This window comes from Spermophilus citellus, assembly GCF_964194105.1.
Source record: "Spermophilus citellus genome assembly, chromosome: 4".
NCBI lineage: Eukaryota > Metazoa > Chordata > Mammalia > Rodentia > Sciuridae > Spermophilus > Spermophilus citellus.
This window is the reverse complement of record NC_138185.1, coordinates 222,336,918-222,364,755: the sequence shown is the minus strand read 5'-3', so window position 1 is coordinate 222,364,755 and position 27,838 is coordinate 222,336,918. Positions and strand designations below refer to the sequence as shown.

The following is a 27,838-nucleotide window of genomic DNA, read 5'->3' as shown; positions in this document are numbered from 1 at the left end:
CTCTAGTGAACTTGGGTTTTCTAAAGCACATTGGTGAATGTTCCCAGAGGAAATGCAAGCCCCTCCTTGTTCTAAGGCAACTTGGTCTTCAAGTCCTTTGCTTTATTGTTTATTCTTCCTCTTCTCCTTTTTCTGGCCCCAAGTTTGTGTTTACATTTTTATTTATGTGTTAATAACTCACACCTTTTTTTCTGAAAGAAGATGATACAGGAAAGGAAAATCAATTGCACTCTATGAATCTCCTTCCCCACCTCCATCTCTTTTCTCCACAGTATTGTCTCCACTGCTGGAGTCCTCTGACCCCGCTGGCCAGCTCTGAACCTCAATCCTAGAAGATGGCAGACAGGCCCAACGGGGAGCCCTGTGCCTCTCCACTGGACCTGTTCAATAGCATAGCTGCTCAAGGCGAGCTTGTGAGGACCCTCAAAGCTGAAAAGGCATCAAAAGTAAGTGACTTTGTTGAGGGGTCCCAGGACCCCCCCGCAAAATGCCAAAATCCACATATGCCTAAGTCCATTTTACAAGATCACATAGTGTTTGCATATAACCTACATACATTTTCCCGTTACTTTCAGTCATCTCTAGGTTAATTAATACAATGTAAATTCTATATAGATAGTTGTTACAGTATTTAGGAGATGATAACAAGAAAAAAAAAAGTCTGTCCATGTTTAGTATAAGTACAGATTTTTTCCTTTTTTTAATTATTTTCAGTGCAAGTTTGGTTGAATCTGAGGATACAGAACCCACAGATATGGAGGACTAGCTGTACCCCAGCCCTCCCCACACTGCCTGTCTCCATTTCCTGCTGCCAGACAAATATTTACAATTCTTTTAGCTGTGCCCCCATGCCCACCACCAATCTAAACATCACACTTCTTATATTCCTCCCTGCTGATTTTCTTCCAAAGTGTTGTTTTTTTTTTTTCCCTGCAGTCCATGGACACACACTAGCAAGATCAGAGGCTACACCCTGAAACAAATAAAACCATGAAAAATTCAGAAGTCAGTTTGTATCAGACCTTGAAATGTGTTTATAGTAGAAGCACCTGGTGTCTTAAAAATTGACTTCTAGCGAACTTTTCAAGCCACATTGAGAGTAACAGTACTTAAGGATTGTGGTGCTTCAGGTTCTTTGCCATAAAACCTGTGTCAGCAACAACTCACTAAGGCAGGGATGTCCTAAGAAACAGATGAGTCAGAACCTGGGGGCTTTGAGGGGAGACAGTGGCAGGGGGTGTGTACAGTTTCAAAGGGCTAAAGAAATTACTTTGGGGGCTGGGGATGTGGCTCAAGCGGTAGCGCGCTCGCCTGGCATGCGTGCGGCCCGGGTTCGATCCTCAGCACCACATACCAACAAAGATGTTGTGTCCGCCAAGAACTAAAAAAATAAAAATAAATATTAAAAATTCTCTCTCTCTCACTCTCTCTTTAAAAAAAAAAAAAAAAGAAATTACTTTGGCTCATAAGGGGTGATAAGTCATTCCTACAGAAAAGTATGGCCATCTTAAACAGGTAGCTTACTGAATTGTCACAAAATGACCACACCTGTGTCACCAGCACCCAAATCAAGAGCCAGCAGAGTAGCACCTAGAAGCCACCCTCCCTCCCTCACCTCCACCCTAATTCCTGCCACCCCTGATGGCTCTGCCTGTGCCTGACCTAAAAAATAAAGTAGGATGGTATATCGTTTTGCATCTCTTCAGAACAGCAGTATTTACATTCTGTTTCAGTGTCCTGATCCATGTTAGATTAAAAACAGACAATTCAGGGCTGGGATTGTGGCTTAGCGGTAGAGCGCTTGCATCGCACAGGCGGAACCCGGGTTTGATCCTCAGCACTACATAAAAGTAAAGGCATTGTGTTGTGTCCATCTATACCTAAAAAAATAAATATTAAAAAATAAATAAAAAACCAGACAATTCTCCATATCTATTCAGTTCCCTTCCAGGTTACAGTCCTTGAGCAAGGATGTGGGTTAAATGTTTCACCTTTGTAGAGCATATAGAGTATGAACTGTCAACACAACCAGTGACAAAAAGTATTGATTTCAGTGGACTTCAAAGCAAGGCAAGTCTTCCCATAGATGATTCAATAGATTAGACTTGCTAAACATTTATTTTATTGCAAACATAGAGCCTAGGCATAACAGAAGTGAAATGAGTAGAACATGCTTGCCCACTAACCTGGACAAATATCTTCTCTCTTATATGATTCGTGTCTATGGAACTATTTTGATGAGTTTCAAAAAATGTTATGAATTCCAAATAATGTTATGAAGCACAGATTACCCCAGAGTAATGGTCCTCTGTGGCCAAGGTGCTGTGCCTGAGAGAAGAGCTCTCTGAACGAGGTTGGCACTATGGTGGTCCTCTACTGGTAGCTCAGTTTATAGTACATTCTGCGTGAACGCTCAGTGGAAATGTTGGTATTTCCCTTGGCAGGCAAATTGGACTATGAATATTCTCTGCTTGTGATCTAATCCAACTAGGCCAATTACTGGACTAGAGCTTTAGGCATGGCATGACTAATTGGCTTAATTAGGCCTGCTCTTTTAAATACCAGGCCCCCTGGGGTGGCCAGTATGGGCTTCTAGAAGAGAAGAGTCTTTGATAGATTTCCAAGCTACCCAAGGATACATTTTACATTGCTTTTTTTTTTTTTTTAAGAGAGAGAGAGAGAGAATTTTTAATATTTATTTTTTAGTTCTCGGCGGACACAACATCTTTGTTGGTATGTGGTGCTGAGGATCGAACCCGGGCCGCATGCATGCCAGGCGAGTGCGCTACCGCTTAAGCCACATCCCCAGCCCCTTTACATTGCTTTTTTAACATTCATTTTTAAACAATAAATATACAAACACAGGATAATTGCTGAGACTACAAAAGCTAGTGAAGGGCTAGGGTTGTAGTTCAGTGGCAAAGTGCTTGCCTAGTTGTGTGAGGCACTAGGTTCGTGGGTTCCATCCTCAGCACCACAAAAAAAATAAAAGTTATTCTGTCCATCTACAACTACAAAGAAAAATAGCTAGTGGAGTAACTGTTTCCCAGAGAACTCCCTGGAGTACCTCTGTCACCCTCATCCATCTTCAGGACGTGTATCTGAGTTGCTCTTCCTCTCTTTAGTGGTGTCATTGGTTACACTTCGTGAACACTCATCGCACCTCTGAGGGAAGTGAGCTGTGCCCAAATGGGACTCTGGGAGTCAGCAGCTCTGTTTCAGGGCTGTTCTCTGGCATCAGAGTGCTTAAGAAGTCAGGCTTTGTAGTGACCACAGCATGTGCTTGACACTGCTGCTGCCCTGGATGTTCTTGGCAGTGGTCCCCGGCACGAGGACAACAGAGAAGAGTGAAGTGCATTTGAGCCCATAGCTTCCTGCATGTCCAGGGGTGAGCTCCTTCACCTCTCAGACAGGAGGACAGTCACAGTGATGCCCACCTCACAGGGCTGCTGTGGGACCATACAGAGTAATGACGTGAAAGTGCCAGCCACTTGACAGATGCTCTGCAGACTCAGCCATTGGTTTATCTTTGTTTATTTGTTCTGGGGGCTGAACCCAGGGATGCTTTACCACTGAGTAGCCCCAGCCCTTTTTTATTTTTGAGATAGGGTCTTTTTTTTCTTTTTGAGAGAGAGAGAATTTTTTAGTGTTTTCAGCAGACACAACATCTTTGTTTGTATGTGGTGCTGAGGATCGAACCCGGGATGCACGCATGCCAGGCGAGCGCGCTACCGCTTGAGCCACATCCCCAGCCCCTTGAGATAGGGTCTTAATAAGTTCCAGGCTGGCCCGGAACTTACCATCCTTCTGCCCCAGATTGCAAGTATGTGCCACAGCGCCTGGCCCTTGTTAATATTTTTACCTTTCATCTTCATTTCTTTTCTTAGGATGAAATTGATTCTGCAGTAAAGATGTTATTATCATTGAAGATGAGCTACAAAGCTGCCATGGGCGAGGATTACAAAGCTGACTGCCCCCCTAGCAACGCAACACCTGGGAGTAATAGTGGCCCAGATGCCACAGAAGCCAGCGAGGATTTTGTGGACCCGTGGACAGTACGGACAAGCAGTGCAAAAGGCATTGACTATGACAAGCTCATTGGTACGCCTGCTGCTATCTTTCCCCAAGAATAGCCTCAGCTTTTTAGAAGTGAATCCACTTCAGTGTTTGTGAATTTATGATATTTACAAGCATTTTGAAATTTTTATTTTTAGTTGAAATGTAATAGTTGTACATATTTATGAGATGCAGTGTATATCCATATATAAGTATATAATGTAATGATCAGATCAGATAATTATCATTCTTCACCTCAGACGTTTATCATTTCTTTGTGGAGATGACATTCAAAATCTTCTAAATATTTTGAAATATATAGTACATTATGATTAACTGTGTCCCCCTACTGTGCAAAAAACTGAACATCTCCCGCCATCCCAATGTGACTCTGTCCTCATTGACCAGCCCTCTCCAGCCTCTGGTAACCACTCTTCTACTTTGTACATCTATCTGTGTTGTTACAAATGACAGGATTCATCCTTTTTGTGGCTTAGTAGTTCCCACTGTGTGTATATCCACATTTTGTTTATCCTTTCATCTCTTTGTGGATGTACAAGTTGATTTCATATCTTGGCTATTGCAAATAGTGCAGCAGTATACAGAAGTGCAGGTATTTCTTTAACATACTTATTTATTTTCTTTGGAAATATATGATATTTTTAAATTTAAAATTAATCTTAAGTACAGTGCAGCTTCAACACCAATAAAAAATAGATCCTAGAATCCTTTGTGCATTATACTCCCAAAAGACTATTTTAAAATAAAATAACAGTATAACACTTGTTTCAAAATAATAACCTATAGTAGATAGCTTATGAGATTTTTTTTTTTTTTTTAAGCAGTTTAGTGCTTGGGAAAGGGCTCCCAAAGTGGACATCTTTGCCGTCATTTAAACTGTTCTCATGTGCTGATGGAGTCAGAGGCTCCTGAAATCTCACCTCCAGTCGTGTTGATTATGGAGCTGAAGTTAGGAAGGATGCCTCTCACAGGTGGCATGTGCCCGCTACCACACCCTTCCTCTAGGGTCTTTCTGCACATTCCATGAGAGGTCCTTGCTCTGAGATCAATAATTGTCAAAGAAGAAATAACTACCATGTTTTTATAAGTTAAAGCCATTCTCCGTGTTGTAAGTGTAGACCATCAATGAGGGGAAGTTCCCAGGAGGACAGCCATTAATTCAGTTCAAGGATTAAGGAATATGGAAAGTCGTAGCTGTAGATGAATATTGTACCTTGTCATCAGCTCTGTGTGTGTGTGTGTGTATGCACGTCTGTGCGGTTGTCATAAATTGCTAGCTAGACTGCATTCCGAATATCAGAATCCAGTCTTGGGCAAGCAGCATTTTGTTTTGGATTTGTTCCCTGTTTAGCTAATTGTGATCTCAGCTGTTGTTTCAATACTGAGGCTCTTTTCCTGTGTGTCGAGCCAAAGGACTGCAGCAGAGTCCTAAAGAGGTTTGGGGTCATTGAGGTCAGGCAAGAATCACTAGTATTTCCCTTTCATTTCAGTGATATCTGGTCTGTAAACTTCCTCCCACCTAAGAAAGTCATCTCTCTGTTTTCCAATTTTTTTCCAGTTCAATTTGGAAGCAGTAAAATTGACAAAGAGCTGATAAACCGAATAGAGAGAGCCACCGGCCAAAGACCTCACCGCTTCCTACGCAGAGGCATCTTCTTCTCACACAGGTCAGGGGCTTTTCGACACAGGCTCTCTTGCCCTTCCTCTTTTAGTTCACTAAATCGTGAGGTAACTCTTCTCTGGAACTTCCCAGTGTTGTAAGGCAAAGTGACCCAGCTGTCAGGAGACTGGGGTCCATCCACCTTCTTCTGTCTTATCAGTAAATCACTATGGGGTCACATCCATCTTTTCATTCTCAGACCCTTAGTTTTCATTTCTAGACTATACACCTCATAAGATGAAGGTCAAGTTCATTGCAGATAAGATCGTGCCAGATTACATGCTGTAAGCTATGTAAACAAAAAATTCCTATGTCCAAGTACAGCATGTCCCTGCAATAAACAGTAGGCTTCCTGAAATTATGAGCCTTCTTCCTCCTATTGTACCAGCCTGCTTGTAACTACTATCAAAAGAGAAACTAACAGAGGGTTCAAGGAATAGAGTGTTCCTGCCTCAGACCATAAATTCCAGCAGATAACATCAATAAATAGGCAGTTCTGCCTTCCCATCCCACAGATTACTGGGGTTAGGATAGGCCCACTTCCAGACTTTATTCACAGAATTTGTGATCAGTGGTCAGGGTGTTCTGCCCTGCTCACACTTGGTCACCAAGTGAACTCAGCAACTGCCCAGGCACTTCACATTCAGCCTCCAGAGGACAGCAGGCCCTGCTCAGCCCACCTTGTGAGCAAATGTACTCTATTTTCCCTACTTGAAATTCAACTCATGTCATAAGACTCACCTTTTCAAAGCATGCAAATCAGTGGGTCTCAGCCTGTTCACAAGTGTGTAGCCTTCAAGAATGTCTAACTGCTGAACATTTCATCACCCAGAAAAAACATTCCTCCTGTGAGCAATCACTCCCCAGTCCTCCCTGTCTCAGCTGCCAGCAGGTGCCAGTCTGCTTTCCGCCTCTGCCTTTGCATATTGTGGGAACTTTGTGTGAACAGTGTCCTAGGACATTCACCCTTTGTTCCTTGTTCTCTTACTTTAGTGCATGTTTTCTGGGATTCTCCACATTGTGCCTGTCTTTGTGCATTTTCCAGCCTCTGATGGGTTGTGTCCTGACAAATGTACTTTATTTAACATAACGTTGGAAGTGTTCTGAGCCTACATAAACAAGCTCAGAACCCTTGTGTCAGCTAACACAAAGCCTGCTTTGTAATAAAGTGTGGAGTAGCTCCTTTAATTTATTGAATATTGAACTAAAAGTGCAAAACAGAATCATTGTGTGGGTACATTTTTACATTATAAGCCAAGGACGGTCTCTACTTCATTCTCCCCACCTGCCGCCCCCCCCCCCCCACCAAGTAGTGGGAATTGAACCCAGGGCCTCATGCATGCTAGCACTCTGCCACTGAACTTACAGACCCAGCCCTCCCCACCGTTTTGGTTTTTTTTAAACAGAGACTTGCTAAGTAGCCTGGGCTGACCCAAAACTTGAGATCCTCCTGCCTCAGCCTCCCCAGTAGTACAGACATGTGCCACTCTGCCCAGCCTTCATTCCTTTTATGCCAAAAAAGTGTTCCAGGGCTGGGGATGTGGCTCCAGCGGTAGCGCGCTCGCCTGGTGTGCGTGCGGCCCGGGTTCGATCCTCAGCACCACATACCAACAAAGATGTTGTGTCCGCTGATAACTGAAAAATAAATATTGAAATTCTCTCTCTCTCCTCTCTCTCCCTCTCTCACTCTCTCTTTTTAAAAAAAAAAAAAGTGTTCCATCACATGGATGAACCCCACATTTTGTCTATCTGTTCATTAGTTGATGGACATTTGGGTTATTTTCATTGTTTGGTTATCAGTTATGCTGCCCTGGACATTTTGATGTAAACAAGCTTTGGGGTAGACATATGCTTTAGTTCTGGGTGTGCACCTGGGAATAGAATTGGTGGCTTAGGTGATAACTGTTTATCTTTCTGGGGAACCGACAAACTGTCCCACAGTAGCAGTGATCATCTTCCACTGCAGCCACCCATGTACAGAGGTTCCGATTTCTACAGCCTTACCAGCACTTATTTCCCAAGCTTTTGTTGTGGTCTTACAGCAAGCCTAGTGGGTATAAAGCAGTATCTCACTGTGGTTTCGGGGATTGTTCCCTAATGACATCTTTTCGTGTGCTTATTGGTATTTTATTTTGTTTTGTTTATCTGTTTGTTTTTTGAGACATGGTTTCATTATGTTGCCCAGGCTGGCCTTGAACTCACAACCATCCTGCCTCCGCTCCCTCCCAAATAGCTGGGACCATAGGCATGTACTATGACATAAATGGCTCTTTTATATCTTCTTTTTTAGGGGGATTGGGGGGTAACTGTGGATTGAACTCTGGGGCACTCGACCACTGAGCCACATTCCCTGCCCTATTTTGTATTTATTTAGAGACAGGGTCTCACTGAGTTGCTTAGCACCTTGCTTTTGCTGAGGCTGGCTTTGAACTCATGATCCTCCTGCTCAACCTCTCAAGCTGCTGGGGGATTACAGACATGCGCCACCATGCCCCACTTTTGTATCTTCTTGAGAGAACAATTTAGATCCTTTGCCTACTTTTTTAACATTTCACTTTTATATATATATATATATATATATATATATATGTACCTTTATTTTATTTATGTATTTGTATGTGGTGCCAAGGATCAAAAAAACCAGTGCCTTTTTTGTGTGAGGCAAGCACTCTAGCACTGAGCCACAGCCCCAGGCAAGGCCTATTTTTCAATTGGGTTATTTCCTTTTTAATGTTTTTGTTGTTCTCCATACTGGGGATCAAACCCAGGAGCACTTTATCACTGAGCTACATCCTCAGTACTTTTTATTTTTTATTGAGACTGGGTCTTGCTAACTTGACCAGGCTGGCTTTGGACTTATGATCCTGCTGCCCCAGCCTCCCAAGTAGCTGAGATTACAAGGGTGCTCAGCTTTTTATTGAGTTACAATAATTTATTTTTGTTAATTGGCACATTACATTTATGGATAAAAGTGGGATTCGTTGTAATATGTTCACACATGAATAGGGCGTGATTTTGTCAGCTGCACTCCCAGGACCTCCCCTTTGCTTTCCCCTGAGCCCCCTTCCTTTACTCTACTGATATACCTTCTGTTTTTCACAAGGTCCTTTTTTTTTTATTCCTCTTTTCTCTACATATATTCTTACCAACAGAAGAATTGCAGATATGTTCTCCTGTTGTATAGGCTGCCTTTGCACTTTTCTGATAGTGTCCTCTGAAGTACAGAAGTTTTAATTTTTGAGGAAGCCCAGTTTATTTTGTTATTTGGTTGCTTACATTTTTGGTAGCATTTCAGAAACCATTGCCTAATCCACAGTCCTAAAGACTCACATCTGTGTTCTGTAGAGCTTTACAGTTCTGGCTGTTAGTTTAGGTCTCTGGCGCTTTTTGATTAGATTTTTGTGCATGTGTGTAACAGGGCTCTAGCTTCATTCCTTTCCATGTGGATAGCTAACTGTCCCAGCACCATTTTTTGAAAAGACTATTCTTTCCTTGCTGATTTTTTTTTTTTCTTGACATCCGTGTTGAAAATCAACTGAACATATATTTAAGTGTTTAATTCTAGGCTCTCCACTGATCGTCGTCTTATGCTAGCACCAAAAAGCCTTGATTACTGTAACTGTGAGGTATATTTTAAAGTTAGAGAATTTGAGTGTTCCAACTTTGCTCTTGTTTTTCAAGGTTGTTTTGGTATTCTGGGTCCCTTGCATTTCCATATATCATTTTTATATATGTGTGTGTGTCTGTGTGTGTGTTTTACCTGGGGATTTAACCTACGCTCACTCTACCATTGAGCTACACTACACTCCAGCCCTCCTTTATTTTCATTTTGAGACAGGGCATTGCTGAGTTGCTAAGGCTGGCCTCAAACTTGACATTCTCCTGCCTCAGCCTCCTGAGTCTTTGGGATTACAGACATGTTCCATATGCCTGGCCCCATATAAATTTTTGGATCTGCTTTTTCATTTCTGCAAAAAAGGCAGCTGGGATTTTGAGAGATTGCTATTAAGTATCCAATCCTGGACATGGGATATCTTTCTAGTTACTTACATTTTTTTGTGTCTTTCACTGATGCTTTGTAGTTTTCAGTGTATAACTCTTATACTAGTTTGGTTAGATTATTCCTATGGATCTGGTCTTTATGCTATTATAAATAGCATTTATTTATATCATTATTGCTACTGTATAGAAATATACAGCTGATTTTTGTATGTTGATCATCTTTCTTGAAACTTCACTGAATTTGTTTATTTAATATATTTTTCTCTTTTGTGTGCATTCTGTAGGATTTTGTATTTATCGGATCATGTCACCAATGAACAAAGATAGTTCTTTACTCTTTTCCTTTCCATTTTGGATATTTTTTTTTTCCTTATATAATTGTTCTGACTGGAACTTCCATACAGCATTGAATAGCAGTAGGGAAAGTGTATCCCTAGTCGCAGGAAAAAGGCCTTCAGTCTCACTGTTCTCCGTACTGAGGATCAAACCCAGGAGCACTTTATCACTGAGCTATATCCTCAGTCCTTTTTATTCTTTATCGAGACTGGGTCTTATAATATTAGCTGTGAGGGCTGGCGATGTGGCTCAAGCGGTAGCGCGCTCGCCTAGCGTTCGATCCTCAGCACCACATACAAACGAAGATGTTGTGTCCGCGGAGAACTAAGAAAAATAAATAAATAAATGTTAAAAAAATTCTCTCTCTCTCTGTCCCCCTCTCTCTCACTCTCTCTTTAAAAAAATAATAATAATAATAATAATATTAGCTGTGAGTTCTGTAAATTCCCTTCCTCTTGTTAACAAACTTTCCTTTTTTTAAAAAATTTTTTTTTAGTTATACATGGACAATATCTTTATTTTGCTTATTTGTTTTTACCTGGTGCTGAGGATCAAACCCAGTGCTTCACATGTACAAGGCAAGCACTCTGCCACTGATCCACAACCCTAGCCCCAAACTTTTCTTTTATTCTTAGTCTATGGAGTGTTCATTTGAAAGGATGTTGACTGTTAGCAAATGCTTTTTCTCTTTTCTGTCAAATGGTCACAGGGACTTTGTCCTCTATTCTGTTAAAATGGTTCTTCTTGTTGACGAATTTTTGTATGTTGAGTCAAACTTACATTCCTGGAACAATTCCCACTTGATCATGGTGTATAATATTTTATGTTGCTGGATAGTGAGTTTTTAAGGACTTTTATTCCCAGATATTTTGGTCTGGTATGTCTGTGTCTGTGTGTGTATCCTGGTCTGGGTTTGGTATGGGTTGAAATCTAGTCTCTCTTCAGTTTACTTGGGAGAGAGCAAAGGGTTAATGTTCATTCTTTACTGAACATTTCATAGGAATAACTAGTGAAGCCACCTGGTTCTGGGCCCAGCTTTTGGGGAGTCTCTGTTACTGGTTGAGTCTTATACTTGTTGAAGATCCACTGGATTTCATTTGTTCTTGGCCCAGGTCAGCGGTCATCCCTGGGAATTGGTCTCTTCCCTCTAGGCCTCTACTTTGTTGTTGTGCCCTTGTTGGTAGTAGTTCTTCACAATCCTCTTATTTCTGTGAAGTCAGAAATAAGTACCAGGAATTGGAGGCCGGGCACAGTGGCACATACCTGTAATCCCAGCAGCTTGGGAGGCAGAGGCAGGAGGATCACAAGTTCAAAGCCAGCCTCAGCAATTTAGCAAGGCACAAAGCACTAGTACCCCAGTATTAAAGAAAGAAAGAAGTTCTGGGAATTGAACTCCTGGCCACTCAACCACTTAGCCTCATCCTCAGCCCTATTTTATATTTTATTTAGAAACAGGGTCTCACTAAGTTGCTTAGTGCCACACAAAGTTGCTGAGACTGGCTTTGAACTTGAGATCCTCCCGTCAGCCTCGCGAGCCCCTGAGATTACAGGCATGCACCACCATGCCCGGCTCTCCTGTCCCTTTTTGCATTCCTGCTTTGATCATTATACTCTTCTCTTCTAACCCGCCTTGGTCAGCTCAAGACTTACCAATTCACTGACCATGAGACAAAGGTTTTCATCCTAATATTTCACGGTCCTCCCTGCCCTTGTGACTTACTTTTTATTTCTCCTCAGTATACTAATCCTGCAAGCTCTTTGCTCAGGGAGCTTGCGACTTGACCTTGCTCACTCTCAGATGTGAGAGTGCCTCTGCCTAATCTACCATCCGTGAAGTCGGGGTTAAAGAGACGCAGCAGCACTGCACAGCTGCAGTGCTAGGCGCTGCCTGGGTGTCCTCACCACTGAGCCAGCCCCTGCTGAAGCCACCCACAGGAAGCGTAGGTGACAGCTATGCTTCCTCCCTTCTATATGTCCTTAGAAGTTTAATTTGGAAAGTTGTGAGAACCCAAGAATGACTCTTTTCTTCCTTATTTCAAAAAACTAATACCCAGAGTACTCATTTTCTCCTCAGGCCAGAGACCAGCTCTGTTGACCCTTGGCCTGGGGAACAGCAGAAGCCCCTTTTAGAAACATGTTATCCAGGCTATATAACCTGACCTCCGGGAGAGGCATGTATTCCTCTTTTATTTTGGGACATTACCCACAAACCCAGAACTTTCACACGAGTGTTGGTGGGTTTTAACATCTTTTGAACATTGCTGAACTTTGAAATCATTTTTTATATTTTAAAAATACAAAATCTCACATCCCCGCTGATTCAGAATCTCTGAGATGGGCCCAGGCAGCCGTGACTGGAACAGCCCTGCCAGGGGTGCTGATGAACAGCCAGCAAGGGGGGGTCCTCTGTGTTGTCTGTGTGCCTCCATCTCCAGGGGAAAAGGGACAGCTCCACAATGACTCACAGATGAAGACACTGAGTCCCATGCTGGCTCAGGCCTCCCAACTCTAAATGGGAACTTCACTCTGAACCCCAAGGGGACATTCCTCCTGCTCCTCCCCAAGTCAGGCCTGCGTGGAGCCCTGTCATTTTCCTGGCCTGGGTGATTCTAACAAGAATCCCATGGTATTGGTGTGGTATCTCCAAGGGAGGTGTAAAGAGTATAGAGTATAATCATTTTGATAATCGTAGGAATTCTAGAAGAGTCCCAGGGATGCCCATTCGTGTCCCTTTTAGACCTGTTACTCCAAACCTGAATGTGTTTTCAAACAGTCATTCACAGGAGAAACCTGTTGTAAACCAGAGGTTGAGGCAGGAGGATCTCGAGTTCAAAGCCTGACGCAGCAAGAGCAAAGCGTTAAGCAAAATAAAATACAAAATAGGGCTGGGGATGTGGCTCAGTGGTTGCATGCCCCTGAATTCAATCCCCAGTACCCCAAAAAAGATATGTTCCTTTTGTTTCTATATCATAGACACCAAAATAACATCCTAGTTATTATTAATGATGTTTTGTCTCTTTATTTTTCATTTCCAAAATGTGACTAGGTGCTTTGATATTTTTCCTTAAAAAAATCACGTTCTTTTTCTTCCATTAGAGATATGAATCAAGTTCTCGATGCCTATGAAAATAAGAAGCCGTTTTATCTGTACACAGGCAGGGGCCCCTCTTCTGAAGCAATGCATGTAGGTCATCTCATCCCGTTTATTTTCACCAAGTAAGTATGCCTCAGATGACTTCTCTCACTTTCCCAAGAACCCAGACGGACCTGCAAGCCATCTCTAGAACTGCAGATGTGCGATTCTGCTTGCCCAGCAGCCAGGAAGTCAGGCCCTGGCACCCGTATACTGCTGAGCTCCCCTGGGCCTGCTGCACTCCTCTGCCTGCTCCCTGCTCATGCCCCCTTAGGCAGCCACAGCTCAGCCTGGGCATCCCCCATTTGCAAGATGAGAACACCAACTCTTACCTTGTAAATTATCAATAAAGTGTGGAATGAGGCCCTCTGAGTCCACATGGTACATGGTAGTAGATTTCATCATAAGGACTAGTCAAATTAGCAGCATAAGATCATGTGGTTTCATAGGCAGAAAGTAAGCAGAAACCACATTCTTTCTCAAGGACAACAGGCACCTGCATTCTCCCTTGTTCCCAGGTGGCTGCAAGATGTGTTCAACGTGCCCTTGGTGGTCCAGATGTCTGACGACGAGAAGTACCTATGGAAGGACCTGAGCCTGGACCAGGCCTACTCCTATACCATAGAGAACGCCAAGGACATCATTGCCTGCGGCTTTGACATCAACAAGACCTTTATCTTCTCCGACCTTGAATACATGGGGTAAGGAGAACGCCTCCTTTTGAAAAATCGTAATCTAAAGGATTAGAAATTGTGAGCATTTTAGGGACATAGCTATTGGCTTTACAATTATATTTACAAAAGGTAAAAGCCCAGTGTGGCTTGGTGGTGCCATGCCTTGCCACCTCAGCCTGTGACAGGTAGGTACTTCTGCATCATTCTTTCCTCCCAGGATGGCCAACCTTAGAGTCCTAATAGCTTCCTTGTTTTTAGTGTCCCTGTTTCCTCATAGAGGAAAAACCCACTGGTTACACAGTTTCCCTCACAATCTAGTAATTTAAATCAGCCTTTAATGGGTCAACATATGTCATTCTGAAAATCCTTGGATTTGAACTTCTGAGGTCTTGGACTTTGTCCCAAATAATTGCCAAGAGATGTGTTAGAAAAATATGACTTTGATCAGCCCTCACAAGAAGAATGCTGTTTATTTCAACAAACATTTCCTGAGGGCTGGGGTGTAACTCCATGGCAAAGAGTGCTTACCTAGCATGTGTAGGGGCCCCTGAGTTCCATACCCAGCACCATAAAAAAATCATGAGTCCTTAAAACATGGCACTCCTTGGGGAGCTGATTCTGCAAAGTGATGGTCATCTTGCTGGGGTCCCTCCTGTGCTGTCTCACTACAAGTTGCCCAGCCAATGCAGGCATGAGGGAACACCCCAGGGGCAGCAGAAACTGCCAGCACCCAGGAGCATAGCTGTTCCAATTCCCAGAATGCTCCCTTTATGTAGTTACTTGAAGCCAAGTGCAAGCTTCATAGGCATAGGGATAATTCTTTTTCTGATGTCACCTGTTAGGTATTTTCTTATATCTCATTCCTTTCTTCTGCCATGTGAGCATAGCTGCACTAGGGGATCCTTGAAAGACAGAAAATCCTTGGGACATATATTAATTTTCGTGACAGTGTATTTCACTGCTCTCACCCAGGTCTTTAAACTGACCCAATTCAGTTGCTTGACCTTGGCACAAACAGATCTCCGTTGGCACCAACTCCTGGGCTCAGGCCATCCCCGCACCTTGGCCTCCTGAGTGCTGGGACTACAGGTGTGCTGTTGCACCTGGCCTCTTGGTCTTTGTGCAGCCTCCCTTGCCCCACTGCAGTGGTGGGGGCTGCCCTTGTCTCCCCTCTGCTTGCCCTCCCAGTTCTCCACACCAGGTGACAAGGAGCCCTGGAGCTTTTGGTCTAGCCCACAAGCTTTGATTTGGCCCTGCGTCACTGCCACCTCCAGTTAGAGCAGTTTGCAGTTCCACTTCTCCACTTTGGAGACCCCACCCTGCCCGTCCCCCCTTGGCCCTGGCACTCCCGGTTTGCCTAATTCCTCCAGACCTTTCCTGGATCCCCTCCCTGCAGCCAGATCTAAGTGCCCCCTCTCTTCCCCAGCACCTGGACCTCACCTCTGCCTTGCCCATCTGGTACAGCGAGGCACATGAATTGGGTCAGTTTAAAGACCTGGGTGAGAGCAGTGAAATACACTGTCACGAAAATTAATAAATGTCCCAAAGATTTTCTGTCCTTCGTGGATCCCCTGATGGGTGGCCCTTTCACCACTAGTGGATAAAACAGTTCCTTTACCTACGCTTTCTGTAGCAGGCACCCTCTTGGCTCTGCCAAATCCCAGTGTTGGCGGCAACACCTGTAGTAAGTACATGAAGATAGCTCAGTGGCCAGATGCATGACTCCTGCCCACATGCTGCATGGGCGGTGGAAGTGAAGGTGCCTCTTTGGTAGAGTAGACTGGCTGAGGAATAAAGCTAAGAAAAAGAAAGAGAAAACGTCAAAGAAACCACAGGACACAGGAAGTAGTTTTAGAAAGCGGGATGGGATGGCTCTTCAACCTTAGGGATTGAGTTTCCACACTGCAAAGAGAGCGCAGGAGCCCACATTAGCTTAATTTATATATGGGAAACATCAAAGGTTTTCCATAGAATGTTCTTCACCAACTAAGGTAGGAGGTGAGCTGTCCAGCTTCCACCGGCAGTGGTCTCCATAGCTGAGCTCAGAGGTCATGTGTGTGGCGCCATCCTTTGAGTGGAAGGAGCCACAAATAGTTTGCAATGCCAACCCTAAATCTCCTTGGCTCAAGGCCAAATGACACTCAAATAAGCTCATATAATTCACAGGTGGCACCCTGCACATGACCAGGGCTGTGAAGAGACCACACATCACCAACCTCTTTAACATGTTCTGAATGTGGCACTTGTAGCAGCCATTTTCTGAGCCATCTTTGGTAACTAGGGTCTCAGCTCCTGGCTGAACTTCCTTTTTCTCTATAAACATGAATTAAATTTTACATAAGTGAAATGAAAATCAAACAATACATCACCCCATTTAAGAATTTCTTCCAAACACTTGAGTGTTTTACTTTTGTTTTGTGGATTTTACTCAAAAGCAGCATCTTTGCCTAACAGAGCTGCTTCCTGGTCCTTAGGAGCTAGCGAAACCACAAAGTCAGACTTGGACTCCTGTTGGGTGCGAGGAGCATAGTGAGGCCTCTGTGGGGCGAGGAGTCCTGTGGCCCTGCCTGCAGGGGTCTTGAGGAGGCAGAGTATGAAAGCTTGTATTTCAGACCCAGCTCTGTCCCCACTTGGTCTGACTCCCTGGGCAAGTCCCTAAATCTCCAGGGTCCACTTTCCTGTGAAGTTGGATTGCATGACAATATCAAGAGGCAACACAGCAGAGGTTGCCCGGCTCTGCCAAGGTTCAAGTCCCAGCTGACACCACTGTGTGACTCATGCACCTAAGGCATGGTCTCTGCCTTTCTTGGCTCCTCTCCTTTATTCTGCAGATCATTTACTGAGCATCTCCTCTGTGTCAGGCCAGGGTGTGTGGAAAGAGTGATCAGGAGACAAAATAGCTACCCCTGTCACCTGCAGTGACAGCCAGGTGTTGGGAGGACAAGGAAGGGGTGGAGATGAGGAGAGCTGGGGATAGCAGTGCCCACTACGGGGTGTATGAGGACTGCGCACATTTCTGCACGTGAATTGGTGAGGAGAGTGCCTGGCACCTGGTGAGCCTCAACAAATATGTCGCCTTTTAAAACCTCTTCTAGCACTCGACCCTGTGTGTGCAAGGCTGGGTTACAGCTGCAACTCACAGGGCAGGCAGGTGTGTTCCTCCTTGCCCTTGAGAGGCCTTGATGTATGCCATTGGCTGCTGTGCTGTGTCTGTCCCTGCCTGGGCTGCTGTGGACCTCCCCTCGTGGGCTCTAGGGTACCTTCTTGTGCAGCGTGACTTCATGTGGAAATCCATGATTGTCCTGGTGATTAGGTTCAGTGTCCTCCAACCCAAGGTGCAGGGAGCCTATGGCCCCTCTCCCCAGATGGCAGATAACCCATTTTGGCAGGTGTGAGCTCTGCTGCTGCTCCCCAGGATGCCACTCCTTCAGGCTAGTTCCTGTCTTAGCAGGAAGAAAAAGTGCATATCTTTCCAGTTGGTGGAGGTTGTCAGCTCCACTGTTGTACTGTGAGCTGGGGTGCTCCTGGTGAGTCCTTCCCAGCTCCTCTCCCACCCTGCCCAAAGCCCTGGGACTGAAAAACCAGCTGTCTGCTAAGTGGAAGCCATAGAGAAAGCCCGCCTTTGGCTGCTTCACCTCACAGAACCTGGTGGTGGGCCTCTGCCTCTGTAGGCCTCACTGCCTCCACTGACCCAGCCTGGCAGCCAGTGGCCCTTCACTCAGATAGCCACCTTCCCCCTGCCCAGAGGATCCAGGAGCGAGGCATCTAAACTTTTTGAAAGCTGTGAGATATGAAGAGAAAAGCACAGATTTGGGGGCCAGTCTCTGTTTGAGAAACAGAGGTGATGCTGCTACCTCAAAAGGGCATTGGGCAGTGTCAACAAGTATCCAGGTCTTACCTGCCTTTGTCCCTTTTCTGCTACTGTGAGAAAATACCACAGACTGGTTAGTTTATAAGAAAAAGACATTTATTTCTCACAGTCTAGAGACTGGGCACTAGTATCTGTGGAGGGCCTCTGTCCTTTGACACCCCATAGTTGAAGGCAGAGGGCACACAAGCTCTCGAGACAGAGCAAGGAAAGGGGTCCATCACACGTAACAGTCTTAACCCACTAGTGAGGGCCGGCCCCCAGCTTGTTACTTCTTAAAGGTCCCAACTCATACTCCATCACAAGGGCAGTTAAACTGCAGCATAAGTTTTGGAAGGGATACTGAGTCTGGCCTATAGCACATCTCCTGCCATGCATTCAGTGAACTCTAGACTTCACACTGTTCCCTTTCTGTCACTGCAATGCTGGACACATGTAGGGCCCAGAGAAGAGGCAGCTACTGAAGGCAGTCACAAGGCACCATGTAGGAAGCCACTCTGCCCCCTGTGTTTGCTTGATCTTAGCCTAATTCCCTTTGGTGGTAGATTGGCTGCCTCAGGTCTAGGCCTCATAGCCACACCCTGTACCATCCAGAAGAGAGAATTGTGTCAAACAGCTCTTGTGGTCCCGCCCTGTTGCTGGGGAGGGAGTCAGCCCTGCCCTTTGGGGTTGGGAAGCAGTGACCAGATGCCAGGAGACCCATCAGCACTGAGACCAACCCTCCTCCTTACTGGGCCCATCAGTCCTGTCCATATGCTCTGTCCAGCTGCAGGGAGCAGTCAGTCTTGGCAGGAAAGCTCCTAGGCCTCCCACCACTGAGCACCACCACCCCTTGAACTGCTGCCTGGCAGGCTTTGGACAGCCCAAGGCAGCCCCTGCCAGCCCCTGTGCCTCTAATCTGCTGTGCTTCTTTGATTGCATGACTCCATGCTGCTCTCCCTCTTCTGGTCAGCTCCCCAGGTAAAGGTATATCTCTTCTGGCTTCTGCAGGTACCCTTGCAGGTGGCTTCTCCACACTTTCCAGTATTCACATGTTGGCTACATACCATCCCCCATGGGGTCTGGGGCCTGGGCCTGGCCCACACCATACCTCATCAATGTCCTCTTCGCCCCTGGTGGAGCTCTCCCAGCTCAGGTCTGATTCTAACTGTCTCTGCAGGATGAGCTCAGGCTTCTACAAGAATGTGGTGAAGATTCAGAAGCACGTCACCTTCAACCAAGTGAAGGGTATTTTCGGTTTCACTGACAGTGACTGCATTGGTAAGGGCCACGCCATCCGTGGACTGCCTTTCCCCCAGTGAGATGACCAAGGCTCAGAGGAGGAGAATGGGTGCTTTTAAAAGAATCCCAAGCAAGCCAGGTTTCGCAGCATCCCCTGTAATCCCAATGACTCTAGAGACTGGGGAGGATTTCAAGTTGTAAGCCAGCCTCAGCAACTTTGGCCCTGTCTCCAGATAAAAATAAGTCATTGGAAGGGGGGGGGGGGGGGCTGGGGTTGTGGCTCAGTGGTAGAGCACTCACCTAGCATGTGCTAGGCCCTGGGGTCAATCCTCAGCACCACATAAAAATAAATAAGTAAAATAAAGGTATGGTATCCAACTACAACTAAAAAGAAAATATTTTAAAAATAATGATAATAAGTCACGAAGCAGTGGAACCAAAGCCTGGGCCGAAGTGTCTGCTCTTTAATTATCTGCTCCAGGGACTTAGGCTGTCTCCAAGGTGTTAGCATTTGCAGTTTATCTCTTTAAATAAGACAATCGGGTATAGGATTTCCCCGAAACATAAAGAGTTGGCATAGCAGTCAGACACTTCTAGGCTACATGAAGCTGTGCCTTGGGCTGTAAGACTATCCCTCTCCTTAGTCATCCACTGTAAGGGTTAGAAGAAAGAGAGAGAGAGAAAAAGAAAGAAAAAGATAAGGCTGCTGGGCGCAGTGGTGCAGCCTGAAATCCCAGCAGCTCAGGAGGCTGAGGCAGGAGGGTCACAAGTTCAAAGCCAGCCTTAGCAACTTAGCAAGGCCCTAGCAACTTAGTGAGACTCTGTCTCAAAATAATAAATAAAAAAGGTCTGGGGATGTGGCTCAGTGGTTAAGTGCCCCTGGGTTCAATCCCTGGAACAAAACAAAATACTGAAACTTATATACCAAGATAGTCGTCCTAATTTACAATAATTAAAGACAGACAGCAACGAGGGCATGTGCAGATGTCACCGAGTGAGAAGGTCAAGGACTGGGTCTGTAAGACCAACACCTATGCACAGAGGGAAACAGGAAGCATGGGGGACACGCTGGGAACAGAGTTTTCTTTCTATTTTTCTGTATTTTTCAGATGTTAGTATAATTATTACTTTTGTACTGGGGACAAAACTTACTCTTGTCTGTCCCTTTAGCTGGGTTAAGTGGCCAGAAGAGCAGTGGGTCTCTGTGTGAAAGTGTTTCCCCTCGCTTTCAGGGAAGATCAGCTTTCCCGCCATCCAGGCCGCTCCCTCCTTCAGCAATTCATTCCCGCAAATCTTCGGAGACAAGACGGACATCCAGTGCCTCATCCCGTGTGCCATTGACCAGGTCAGAAGGCACACCCAGGTTCTGCGTGTCGGGGGCCCTCCATCTTTGAGGAGCTCCGTTTGGTGTTGGAGGAGGGGAAAGCCTGCCTCTGGCAATTAGTGAAGCAATGATAGACTCCATGAAGGCGCTCTGGGCTTGGTCCCTGTCTCCTCACAGGACCCCTACTTCAGGATGACGAGGGACGTGGCCCCGCGGATCGGCTATCCCAAACCAGCCCTGCTGCACTCGACCTTCTTCCCTGCCCTACAGGGCGCGCAGACCAAGATGAGCGCCAGCGACCCCAACTCCTCCATCTTCCTCACAGACACGGCAAAGCAGATCAAGACCAAGGTGAGCAGTGGGGTGCGGGCTGTCTGGGAGCAGGAGCAGTTGGAAAGGGGACACACACTCACCCCCGGCAGCCGTGCCACTGCGATGCTGAACCACCTCTCCCTGTCTCCTGCACGCAGGGGACAGCTGCCCCTTCCCAGAAGGGTGGTTGCCTTATGTTTGTTCCCTTCATTTAGATTAAAATCTAAGGGCTGAGGCTGGGGTAGGGTGTAGGGTACTTGCGCAGCATGAGTGAGGCCCTGGTTCCGTGCTCAGCACACAAACAAATAAAATAGAGGTATTTTGTCCATGTCCTTTTTTTTTTTTTAATCTAAGGGCTTTTTCTTCTTTCTATTTTCCCTGCCTTTCTTACCAGTGCTCTGCTTTGGAAGCAAAGTCATAATTAATGAGGATGTTATCAGTTCATAATAAGGACTGTCACACTGCCAAGCCCAGGCCTGGGCCGGGTACCTTACTCATGGTTTCTGTTGTTCTTCTGGGAGCTCAGGGTGCTCATCCTTCTATAGGTGACAGCCACAAGACCAAGGGTCTCTCACAGCCTGGCTCCCACCACCAGGAAGGAGCAGCCCTACCAGGGCCTCAGGCTGCTGTCCTTGAGCGCTCTTGTGGAGACAGACTCAGAAGTGCCCTGCCCAGCATGGCATGGGTACTCAGCAAATATCTGTCAAGTCACTGGGAAAGCTAAAAATAGAAATTAGTTTCCACTTCCTTATTTCCAGGGTCTGAGTCCTTTTTTTGTTTTGTTTTGTTTTGCTTTCAATACTAGGAATGGAAGCCAGTGAGCTATCCCTAGCATCCCCACCTTTTTTTTCTTTTTCTTTTTCTTTTTTTTTTTTTTTTTTTTTTTGCAGTTGTAGATGGACAGAATGCCTTTATTTTATTTGTTAATTTTTACGTGATGCTAAGGATTATACCAGTGCCTCACGCATGGCAGGCAAGCATTCTGCCACTCAGCCACAGCCCTCCCCAGCCCTTTTAATTTTTTATTTTAGACAGGGCTTCACTAAGTTACAGAGGCTAGCCTCAAACTTGTGCTCCTCCTGCCTCAGCCTCCTGAGTAGCTGGGACTACAGATGTGCGCCACTGTGCCCAGCTAAGACCCCAGTTCTCTGACTTAGTAGTGAACTACAGTGTGGGTGTGACCCCTCACGACTGCACACTAACATTTCCAGGGCTGTGTCCGTGGGCTGGTAGACTGCAGCAGGGCAATGGGAACCGTATCTGAGGCATGTGATGCAGCCGTCCGAGTCACTGCCAGGCCCTGGCTCTCTGGGAAGTCCCAGTCAGGTTCTGGTGACGATGGGGGACTTTTCATCCAAGTTCTTCAGGTAGTGGCCTCCACCAGCCGTCCTCACTTGGAAGCTGGCATACACAGGCTTTTTCTTTTTCTTTTCTTTTTTTTTTTAAGATAGAGTGAGAGAGGAGAGAGAGAGAGATAGAGAGAGAGAGAATTTTTTAATATTTATTTTTTAGTTATCGGCGGACACAACATCTTTGTATGTGGTGCTGAGGATCGAACCCGGGCCGCACGCATGGCAGGCGAGCACACTACTGCTTGAGCCACATCCCCAGCCCCCACAGGCTTTTTATTTCCCTTTCACTTTTGGCTCAAACTTCCAGAACACGGAGTGCAGAGAGGGAGGGAGATGCCAGCAGAGAAGCCATCGGTTTGTTTTCAAGAGGTTTTTTATGACAGGGCTGGGCTGGGGCTCAGCAGCAGAGTGCTGGCCTCACATGTGTGGGGCCCTGGATTCAATCCTCAGCACCACATAAATAAAGCAAAGGTATTACATCCACCGACAGCTAAAATAAAATATATCTAAAAAAAGAAAGAACCAAAAAAATTTTTTAAAAAAGATTTATGACTGGGGAAGTTTTTCATTTGCTTAGAACCAGTAGAGACCCCAGAGACTGGGTCATGAGCACGGGGTCAGGCTTGCTGAGGGTCACAGGGTCACAAGCAGCCTGCAGGGAAGGTCAGGGTCAGGCCCTCCCTCTCTAAATCTCCATGTTCAACTCAGAGAAGAGAGGGCACCGATTCCAGCCCCTCCAGACCTGTGCTGGTGGTAGCCAGCTAGTGTCCCTTTTACAGGTGAGGGAATCAAGGCTCAGAGAGCTTCCTGCAGCTGGGAAGCAGTGGGGCCAGGATTGGAACCCAGGTCCACCCTGTCAAGCCGGGTGATACAGCCTCTCAGGTGACAAGGCACACAGGTGTTCCCTTCCTCTCCAACACTGAGAGCAGGCGTGGGGATGGCACCCCCACCAAGCCTTTCTTCAGCAGATGGAAGCCAGCGTCGTCCCATGCCATGCAGTTTTGCTGCTCCTCCCTGCTGCACATGAGCCCACAGCTGCCCCTGCTCTCAGGGCCAGTTGCAAGTCCAGGCACCCATATTTTTGACTAACCGACTGTGAATGAGGTTCCCACAGCCCCCTGCTCGGGTTGGATTAATCTGCTAGATCAGCTCACGGAACTCGGGAAACTCTATCAGATAGTTTATTGCAAAGGACCCAGATGAACAGCCAGGTGAAGGGTATGGAAGTGGACAGAGCTTCCATGTCCCTCCCCATTGGGCACACTGCTCCCAGGAGCTTCCACATGTTGGCAAATCTCATCCAAAAGTTTTAATTGAATGCAGTCTCCAGCCTCCTCCTCCTCTTCAGCCCATGAAAAGTGGGGCTGAACTTTCCAACTCTCAGACTTGCTCAGTCCTTGGGACTTTATGGGGGCTCCACCCCAGTCACCTCAAGATACTCTTAGACTCAGGAGAATCCTGGGGCTCGGCCCACTTTGTTTCAGGACAAAATATGTTCTTGTCACTCAAGAAATTACCAGGGATTTGGAAACTCTGGCAGGAACTCAAGACAAAGACCACATATATTTCCCATCTTACCACAGGGGCCTGCCATCGTCTGCTGTGGTTGCTGGCCTTGGCTGTTGAGGTGCCACTTCTGGCTTGACACTCGACACAGACCTTACACAGAATCATATAAAAAGTGTCTGTAGTCGGGCACCGTGGCAAATGCCTATAATCCCAGCTCAGGAACCTGAGGCAGGAGGATCACAAGTTCAAGGCTAGCCTCAACAACTTAGTGAGGTCTTAAGCGACTTAATGAAACCCTGTCTCTAAAATAAAATTCAAAAACAGCTGGGGATGAGTCTTAGTGCTACATAGAATGTACTGAGTTCAATCCCAAAATAAGTGTGTGGGGGTCGCTGCCCACTCTCCAGGTTTCGTCAAAAGTGATCTTTGGACAGGGCAATGCCCACTGGGCCTGGGGCTTCCAGGAGCAGCCCTTTCAACACCGAGCCTCTTCTGCAGCACAGGCCTCTGTGGCCCAGGTGGCTCACTCGCCACGAGTACGTCTCCCGTCACAGTCAAGTGGGTTTGTGTTCATCTTGCCCTTCTCCATCATTTTAGATTTTGGGGGTGGCACTCTGAGCCCCACCAGTAGCCCTGCTCCTCTGCATCCCAAGCCTATCTCCTCTTGGTTTGCTGTAAGGCAGATCCCATGAGGCCAGCGTAAGCCATTCCTGGCACTGTGGAGCAGCCAGACTAGCTGTGCTAGCAGAGGCAGCCCGGCCCTGCCACATAAAACACTCTGGGCCTCTTACCAGTGAGATGCAGGAAGCAATTTAAAGGTCCCAGGTGGTTAGGGATAAAATGTTTTTCATAATTGAAGGCCATTATCTACCGTACCCCTGCTGAGTGCCCCCTGCTGGACGAGGGCTCTGCACTGGGAGGGCAGTGTGTGGGTGCCAGCTGGCCTATGATCTTCAAAAGCAACTTGGAGACTCAGTTCTCTCAGAACAAGACCAGAGGACTGCCCTGGGCCCGGTGATGCCCTTCATCCTGTTCTGTCTTTCACCCTGATGCTGCAGTTCCCCGCCCCAGCCCAGGCTGGCCTGATCTAGGAGTCTGACCCCAGGTGGATGTGCAAGCAGACCCCTACATGTGCCACCATCAGCCAGCCACAGCTGCTCAGCAGCATCCCGCAGAGGCGGAGACAGGTGGCTGATTATCTCTGCCCCTAACAAGCACCACCTATTTCTAAGGAGACCCTAAAAGTATCAACTTGGTTTCATTGACTCCGCCCACCCTTTTCCCCATTTAAAAAAAAAATAACATTTATAAGTAATTAGCTTCTCAAATGTTCACTGAAGGAAAGTGGAAAGAATTCCGTCTACCTTCTGGGCTTCCCACTCCCCCCCCCCACCCCGGCCCTAATTTCTCCAGGATTATCAGTGATTTTTAAAATACTTTTTGTTAATTTCTGAGTTTTTCTTCGTCACCTAAAACTGCCTGTTTTAAGTGGGGACCTGCCTCCAGGCCCCTTCCTCGTCCTTACCTCTGTGAGCCTTGCTTTCCTTAGGTCGTGTCCTTGCACACCCTCTTGTTGTGTCCACCTTGGCAATGGTGCTGCTCTCTGCCACCCATGAGGACACTACCTGGGCCTGAGAGTGGCCACCCTTTCTGGTCACCCCTTGCTGTGTAGGTGACTTGGCTCATCCTTTCCCTGAAGCCTGGCATCCACAAACTCTCAAGGCCGTTTCTCCACATTTCAGCCTGGTCAGTGCTTACATTCTCTGACCACTACACTCCTGGGGCTCTGGGAATGGTCGGACAGTATCCTACCTTCCCCCTCACCCCTTCTCCATCCTGACTCCCACTGCCATTTTTTTGTCCTCCCACCATCCATAAACTTCGGCCTTCCTCTGGTGCCAAATCTGAGAGCATTCAGGCCTGTCGTCCACCATGTGAGCCAGGTCTAACCAGCCTCTGTCCTCGTACTGTTACAGGTCAACAAGCATGCATTTTCTGGAGGGAGAGACACTGTGGAGGAGCACAGGCAGTTTGGGGGCAACTGTGATGTGGATGTGTCCTTCATGTACCTGACCTTCTTCCTGGAGGATGATGACAGGCTGGAGCAGATCAGGAAGGTGAGACAGGAGCCTGGATGGTCAGCGGCGAGGTATTTTGGGTGGGTGGAGCTTTCCCAGTTGCCCTGGCTCAGGAGCAACACTCAACAGGAGGGAGGGAGAACTGAGCAGGACTCGTTTAGTTCACAAAAGAAAAATACAAATTGAATTTAGTAACCAATACAGAAAGGTTTCATCTTACCAGCTGTGAGACAAGCATAAGTTAAAACGGGGCCATGCTGCTGTGACTGTGCTTCAGGGGCTGTGGAGACAGTGAGCCCAAAAATGTGCAGTCTGCACCTCAGGTTTTCCAGTTCTCAGAGTCTTTACCAAGGAAGTGACCTGGAGTAAGAAAAAGCTTTTCACATCACAACGTCGGAAGGAGTAATAATAATAGCATAAAGCTAAAAACAGTCTGACACAGGAAACGTTAAATAAGAATTGTTCGGATGTATTGTTGTGCAGGTGTGGACTAATTAAAAAGTTTTAGTGACTTCGGAAAGAAAAGCTATGGAAACACGGGGGTGTCTGAGAAAACGTGCTGGTGCTAGCAGTGGGCATTCTGGGTGGAGGGCTGCAAGTGACCGACCGACCGACCTCCCCCCTCCCTCCCTTCCTTCTTTCCTTCCTTCCTTCCTTTTTTTTTTTTTTTTTTTTTTCTCTCCCTCTCCCTCCCTCCCTCCCTCTCTCTCCCTGTGCTGGGCTCTGCCTGCCACCAGGATTACTCCAGCGGGGCCATGCTCACTGGGGAGCTTAAGAAGACTCTCATAGACGTCCTGCAGCCCCTGATCGCAGAGCACCAGGCCCGGCGCAAGGAGGTCACTGACGAGATGGTGAAAGAGTTCATGACTCCTCGGCAGCTGTCCTTCCACTTTCAGTAACACTCGTTTTCTGTGTGCATATAGAGACGTGTAATCAGTAATCCCACTCTGATCCAATCACCGCCACCTGTAGGCTTCTGTCACATGGTAATTCCTGGGCCTGGTGTCCTAAGCCCTGTGTGTTTTAGGTGCTGTCTCTCCCTGTGGAGCTTGTCCTTTCTGTTTCTTGTGGGCAAAATGCGAGTGATTGGGTGCTGCTAACTCTGCGTGGTCAGATAGACACCCAGCTGTGAGTCTCTCCCACGTGAACCTCAATCTGTGGAACTTCTGGCTGGAAGGCCTGACCAGCCAGTCCAGGCCCACGGAGGAAGTCCATCTGAGAGCAGCCTAGGATCCACATATACTCCCCAGATCTCTTGATTTTAAAAAGCTGTGCTTTCTGTATACATATATGAAACCAAAATGTCATTATTATAAAAATAAAAAGGGCTGGAGGTGGAGCTCAGTGGCGGACCACTTTGCTTAGCACACACGAGGCCCTGGGTTCCATCCCCAGTACCACAGAAAAGAAAGAAATCACTTGCTCTAAAGCTTGGCATTGGCTGTGGACAGCATGCCGAGGTGGTGGGTGCAACCCCAGCTGGCTTACTAAACTCCAGACCACGCACATCGTCCACTCCAGGAATCACGCTCATTGCCCTCAACATAGTAATTTTCCACCAAATAACCCGCACTCCATCCTGCAGAATCCAGTGGCGCTTCATCCTGACTGTGAGATGCTAAGGACAGTCTGTTGCCTTTGCAGATCCTTTTGTTTTGACACTTGACTGAAGTGGAAGTCAGCACAGAGCAGTGCCCTGGCCAGGTCTCGGCCTGTGGATGTAGCTAGAAAGAAAATCGCCACCATGGCCCTCCAGGCCCTGGGTGTTTGACCTTTAGGTGGGCCACATTCAGTCTCCTACTGTGTGCAGTCTGACCAAGCAGAACCCATGTCTCAGGGAAGCCCCTGGTTGAAGGATCTGTCCTCTCTGAAGGAGCAGGGTCCACTCTTGAGTGCTCTGCCCTTGTACCACCTATGGGTGAAATAAACCTCCTTTGCTCCTGTTTGTGTCCCTGTGTTCTGTTCTGTCCAGGAAGACTGATGAGGGTACAGCAGCCTGCTGCAGGCCCAGGGTGGGGCCCTGCTGCTGAGACTGGAGCTATCCACTGGCCTGCAGGGCTGGCCTTGGTTCTATGGGTCACCTCTGGGAAGAAAAAGCAGGTGCTGAGAGGCAGGCTCCTGGGAGCCAGGTCACATGGCTATTGCTCCTGTTGGAAGTGGCCCTTCTGTCTGCCCTGAATAGCCTCCTGTTGCTGCTGGCCTACTGCATTTGATATTCCCAGTGACCCGTGGAGAATCCCAGCAGATGTCCTCATGGCATGCACAATCAAGGGCCACACGGTGACTTGGTAA

General features: G+C 46.7%; 1 protein-coding gene across 1 annotated transcript; it reads left to right on the top strand.

Annotated features, from left to right (window-relative positions):
• Positions 1-264: 264 nt before the first annotated feature.
• On the top strand, positions 265-27,489 carry WARS1 (tryptophanyl-tRNA synthetase 1). Its single transcript, XM_081292013.1, has 10 exons — positions 265-446; positions 3,888-4,101; positions 5,636-5,744; positions 13,172-13,291; positions 13,727-13,909; positions 18,910-19,010; positions 20,204-20,316; positions 20,473-20,646; positions 25,445-25,585; positions 26,284-27,489. Exons 1-10 carry the CDS (start codon positions 336-338, stop codon positions 26,443-26,445), a joined length of 1,428 nt encoding a protein of 475 aa, XP_081148139.1. The 5' UTR covers positions 265-335; the 3' UTR covers positions 26,446-27,489.
• The last annotated feature ends 349 nt before the right edge of the window (positions 27,490-27,838 follow it).